Source organism: Cephus cinctus, unplaced genomic scaffold, assembly GCF_000341935.2.
Source record: "Cephus cinctus unplaced genomic scaffold, Ccin1 Ccin1_scaffold0330, whole genome shotgun sequence".
In the NCBI taxonomy this organism is placed as follows: domain Eukaryota; kingdom Metazoa; phylum Arthropoda; class Insecta; order Hymenoptera; family Cephidae; genus Cephus; species Cephus cinctus.
The window spans coordinates 3,599,393-3,605,392 of record NW_014333027.1 but is presented as its reverse complement, the minus strand read 5'-3'; the positions used below and the strand labels follow the sequence as shown (position 1 = coordinate 3,605,392).

Genomic DNA, 6,000 nt, shown 5'->3' with positions numbered 1-6,000 from the left:
ACATGATAATTTTGCTAAGATTGTATTAATTACAACTTCCGAAATATAGTATAATACGTTTTTACAATACTATCTGCGAAGTAATATGCATTTATAATAGTTTCATTGAGTATGTCATACAACTTACCATTTTTATTATCTGTATCATCGGTATTTGTTGGTGGTTTTTCATAAGTAGAGCACAGCCCATCTGGATTATACATTTTTACTAAAAATGAGGAAATATGCATTTATAGATATTAATATATCACATTTTTCGAAATTGTTATCATTGAACAATGAAAATCATGGTTGAGCAATGTATTGTTTTTTTTTATCTTTCATCGCTGCTTAAAGCTTGGTATTGACATAGACTGAATGGAATCAACTTAAATGTTTACTACAAATGTAAACTGTATTTCGTTACTTTAGTTACTAAATTCGTAGGTATTGCCTATACAAATGCTGTGAATAACTTAGGATCTTTCGAGAAGCTGCAAAAACTGAATTTTTTTTATAACGCTATCAAAAATATTTTTCATCAAGTATGCATTTTTATTGTCATTATAAATTACACTACCCTATCTTTGAACCCTATCTTTGAACCACAAGCTTTTAGATTTTAACACAACATGATTTAACCACACTTTTCTCAAATGTAAATTCCACTGAATTACAATAATTCCTGATGCTGTATATACGATGTATATACCGTTTACGTGTTTACATTAGATCACTTACATGCGATACGTATGCACACTGACGTATGTGTGATTTGGGATTAGTCCAAGTCTATACCCAAATTTACTATAGGATAGTAAAGTTGAAAGAGGATAGAAGATCCCAATTCTGCAGCTATCGCACTCGACCCGGGCCATCTGCATCTTTGCATGGAGATTTTTTCTCAATCCCGGCAGTCTATGGTTCAGTGCTAAACTAGATCTAAGAGGCTACAAAAAAGCTTGTACATCCGTCTAACACAATGACTATAATTTTATTTAAAATTAATTTAGAAGATACATTTATATACATAAAAAATGTATGACTATTACAATAACTGTAAGTAGTATAGACATTACTTCGTGCATGTGTAATAATATAATATAGATTTGTGTCACTTATAATCAATATTCAATATTTGCTTACAATTATCATCTAATTTGTATCAGTTAACTACGAATGATACCGGAATGTCATTAAAACTTCTGTTGGATCGAACAACAAAATTCGCACGATATCTAAGACGCAATCGCTTGAACGAACATAACTTGTGTAGGCCTGTGATAAGGACGAAGTTTTTCCAGGTTTCATATGAACTCCTAAAACACGGACCGCATTCATTGCATCATTGCACCACTGCAACCGATTTCATTTACTAAGAGCCAGTCGAAAACGACCTTTATGAGCGCATAACAACCGCGGGGACTTACGCGTCCAACGAATAACGAATTAACAAATCCCTGCTACGCGTAATGAAGCGTGTCCTCGTAAATCGAACGATATTTCATTTCGTTTCTGAAATTATAAATTATTAAATACGCGCTTAGGTTATCCGTCACGGCACTACGATACAACGGTTTATATGTAACCAATATTACAGTTAAACAGGTGTGCTTACGAATGAATCGTTTAACTACGTTACCTTACACAATGTAAATTACAGACACATAGGCTGGGCTCGCACTTACAATATACAACAAATCATTTAAATATTTTAAATAGGATTATTTAGGACTAAGGCACTGGTTAAAAGTGGTTTTACCATGAGAATTAAATGGACAAATTAATTTGAGGAAGTGCGTTAGTCCTGAATAACCTTATATATATATTTTTTTTTCTTTCGATTCATTTTTTTGGGCAACATTTAACAGACACTTTGAGATTCTTGCGATAGAACACTATCTACATCATACAATATACTCTTGTACAATAAACCAGATAAGTTTGGCCAAGTGATTCATCAATCATTTCACTGGATATTATAGTAAGTAAAAGTCGTCCTGACTCTAAATAAAATGATATTCAAATAGAAGAAAAGAGAAGGAAAACTGTTAGTGATACATTTATGGATTTTTTTTTGTAAAGTTTCATGAATAGAAATGCTATTACAATTGCCATGGCTAATCAAATTTATTAAATGTTTAATAATACACAATGATGTATAACAGTTGTTTTAGCCCAAACGTTCAAAATTGTACCTTAAAGGTATTATGTTTAGTAAATCTGTAACACTGTGAAGTAAAAAAAAAAAGCTTTAAATATTAGCGTATACCATTCAATAAATAGTACTAGACAATATACCACAGAATTGTCTGAAAATAATTTTATGCTACTGTATTGTACATTGGACTGTTATCGCGATGTCCACAAAATAGAAAATAGAAAAATGAAGGGTCCTACTTGAAAAATAGAGTACAGACCGATTGCACAATGTTAGATAGTACTTTTATAAAGTAACCACGCTGTATTAATAACATGGTAAAATATTTTGATGCATCACTTCGCGGGACTGTACTGTATATTGTTATGCACATTTATGCATATATACATATATATGCATCCACTCATTGCCAAAATCTATACATATATAGATATACCTGCGTCTATACGGTTATACGCCTTCATTAATATATCTATATAAATACAGCATTTTTATATTGTTTTAATAATAAATTTCATATATCATCTGTATTTTCATAAAATGCACGACACAAAAATAAATGCTTGTATTTTAATATTTTTTCTCTCCCCCTTCTCCTTCCACTACATATACTCTCGATTAACTTTAAAGTTTAATTACCTTTTTACAAAATATCACAAAAATCGCACCAGCCTTTGTTCGCAGCAGAAAACCCAAATCACTTGAGAAAATCATACGTAAAAAGACAAACTTGCTTTCTCCGTTTAGCTCATTTAAATTTAACGACCGGATTCCGGTCTGTCGAATATGAAGCATCCTTCTTCCTAAAACTCTAAACACCAACTTACACGTTAAACGAACGTTTTCTTTTTTTTTTTTTTTTAATCATTTTCTTATATCCTCCAACGCCTTGAACACCACACATACCTATCCGCATCTATGACCGAGAGAGATAAATGACACGTGGGAATTCCTGCTGCGTGGGAACAGCTCATTCACAATGTTCGCATCGAACACGAAAATAAAGTATGAGAGGATAGTTGAAGAAGAAAACAAAGCGCCAGCGACCAGCACATCGCGCCTAACATCCCTTTACGCCTGATAGAAAGCTCGAACAAAAAAAGTCTAACGCTATTGTCTTTTATGAATTCGTTTATAATGTATTCCTTCGATTCCACTTATCGCATGTGCATTCTGATTGAAAATTTACATATGCGTTCACACATCTACTCATTTATGGGCACATTTTTTTCACTCAGAATCACACACGATGTGACAAATATATTTATTACGGCTCGAACGCTTATAACGCTCTCGATATCCCAACGCACAAAGTACATACTTCTAGTTCAGGTCACGTTTAGAAACACGTTCGTTGTCCGTTAACAAGACACTCATTTGAAAAAAATTCTTTAATCGGAAACGTCGCTGAAGACTCGGCGAATATTATATGGCCAAAACCTCGGATCCTCCTCCTCATCACTCGACGAATGAGTAGATAACGCTAAAATACCGAGATACATACGGACAGGCCGTGAGTTGACACCCACGTTCCAAAAAATGTCCTTTTAATCAGAAAATTGTTCAATACCTTATCAACGTTAAAACACGTATACCAGGCGAGTTTCTTCATCGTCCGCGCATTCGCGTAGAATGGCCACGCTTATAGCTAGTAGTACCTTTAGCCATATAAATGGTCAACATTTTGTTTCATTCTATATCGCCAACAGAAATGCTTCTTGTCGATATTTTTGTCTTCTCTCAGCGGATTAGACCGAACGTCGAGTCATAGAGGCCATTCAGAAGCCCTATCATTTATTCGACGACCGATCATTAGCGCACTCCGTGCCGACGCTATCTGGCCACGTAAATTCTGTGTCCGACGTGACTGACCACGAACCTCTGGTTCTTGAAAGTGCCGCAACGCCATCATGACTCCCTCTCTCTCTCCCTCTTTCTCTAGCGTTAGGGGCTTGCGCCTTCCCCAGTGATTAGGTTCGCAGAAGTAAGATTACCAACGACTTATTGTCATTCAATTACTTCACTTCGCTTCATCTTGCTCCATCGGCTCTTCGGAAACTTCACGGGAATGTTCAGGTGTGGTCCTGTGCAATGCCAAAGAAGAAAGTGTTATTAAGGATTACTAGGTATTATCACTAATTATAACGCGTCATTCTAGTGGGAAAATGTAAAACACTCACGTGAGGTTTGTGGGCTGTTGCATGGATAGAGAAGCCATCGCCGATACGGTTTCAGTTTCATCATGTTCCTTTTGACTGGCTTCTATCACGCTCATACCCACTGTGTGCGCGGCCAATTTAACGCAAGGCCAGTGCGACATCTGACATTGAAATAAAACAAAGAAACAAATTACAAACGATTGTCCATTTAAAAATCGTAGTATCTTTTGACGGTTCGAAGGCGAATAGCTGAATATACAGTAAAGATTCTGCCTACCTGAATGGCAATGGTCTTTTGTAAAGTGTCGATGGCATTTTGGCAAGAAGCCCTCGTGAGTTCTTCCTCTCTAAGTGGAGTAGGCTCATCACCTAAGAGAGCCCTAACACATTCCTGAGCGGAATCGCAGATAGCAGCGAGATCGTACCCTCCCTCCAGAGCCAGAATGACCTTGCCATCAGCAAGTGTGAGTAATTCCTGCGTCATACGGCCGAAGCAGGCTGGGCTTACTTTATAGCCACCTAGAGGTGCGGGGTGACCAATAGCAGCATCAAATCCGGCAGACACGATAACAATATCTGGATTGAATTCTTTGGCAATGGGCATGACGATTGTGCGAAATGCTGCAAGATACTCAGCATCTCCCATTGGCGGATTGAGACCACCGGACCAAGCTACGTTCACGTTGTATCCTAATCCCTCCCCAGCACCGCACTCGGTGGGTCCACCGGTTCCTGGGAAAAAGTTACCGTCATCGTGTCGATGTATTGACAGGTAAAGAACTCGTGGATCGTCGTAGAACATCTGCTGTGTCCCATTACCATGGTGCACGTCCTAGAGATATGATAAAAAATAGATCAAATATAAGATCCAGCATCTATCTGACTCAACTACTAAAGAACACATATAATTAATTCTTACCCAGTCCAAAATCATTATCTTTCTCGTGTCAAGCTTCTGCTGAAGTAACTTTGCGGCTATGGCCACGGAGTTAAAGAAACAAAAGCCCATGGCTTGATTGGTTTCGGCATGATGACCAGGAGGCCTCACAACGGCAAAACCATTCTTAATGTCTCCCATAGCAGTTTTAAAAGCCAAATCCACAACACAACCAACGGCCATTCTAGCAGCGGGTGCAGTGTGGAGTTCATTCCAGGTTGTATCTGAATCTACGCCTACGCCTCCACATGGCAATCGAACGAAACTTTTTATAGGTAATTGAGAGAGCTTTGACATGTCGAGCTTTTGCCGATTCAAAGGATTTGTACCTGCAAACCAATGAAAATTTAATGAAGTTAAAAGAAGTTCCATACGGTTGTTCAAGCAAAAATAACATAAAGGCAATGAGACGGTAGCCTTACCGAAGAGTAGAGCGTGGGCTTCGCTGTGACATGTCTGTATCTCTTCCAGGGTGGCCTTACGAGATCGCACTCGATCACATCGCTGAAGCAAGCCAGTTTCCGAAAGCCTCGCCCACACGCTTTGCAGCCTGCCACCGTGCTCAGGGTGACCTCGTACAGTCTCGCCGCATACGCAGGCATGCTTCAGCATCAAAGGATCGTAGGCCAGTCCGGTAGTCGGTCGATGAGGTGATCCTCGGGCAAACACGTCCCCACCGCCAGCACCCTGAGGTCCTTCAAACAATGCGAATTCGAATTATCGCACGAAAATTGAAAGAAACGCTATGCGTAAATTAATGAATT

At 38.2% G+C, this 6,000-nt stretch overlaps 1 protein-coding gene across 14 annotated transcripts in view; it reads right to left on the bottom strand.

Annotated features, from left to right (window-relative positions):
* Positions 1-2,950: 2,950 nt before the first annotated feature.
* LOC107266848 (histone deacetylase 4) overlaps positions 2,951-6,000 on the bottom strand; it is a 94,572-nt gene continuing 91,522 nt past the window's right edge. For 13 of the 14 annotated variants that reach the window (XM_025084049.1, XM_025084050.1, XM_015737778.2 and 10 more), the window contains 5 exons: positions 5,659-5,931; positions 5,219-5,565; positions 4,577-5,131; positions 4,321-4,460; positions 2,951-4,224 (listed from right to left, as the gene is read on the bottom strand). In XM_025084049.1, the coding sequence (XP_024939817.1) occupies positions 4,161-4,224; positions 4,321-4,460; positions 4,577-5,131; positions 5,219-5,565; positions 5,659-5,931 (1,379 nt within the window). In that variant the 3' untranslated portion in view covers positions 2,951-4,160. The remainder of the gene's footprint in view (positions 4,225-4,320; positions 4,461-4,576; positions 5,132-5,218; positions 5,566-5,658; positions 5,932-6,000) is intronic. The other variant, XM_025084051.1, reaches the window with a different exon arrangement.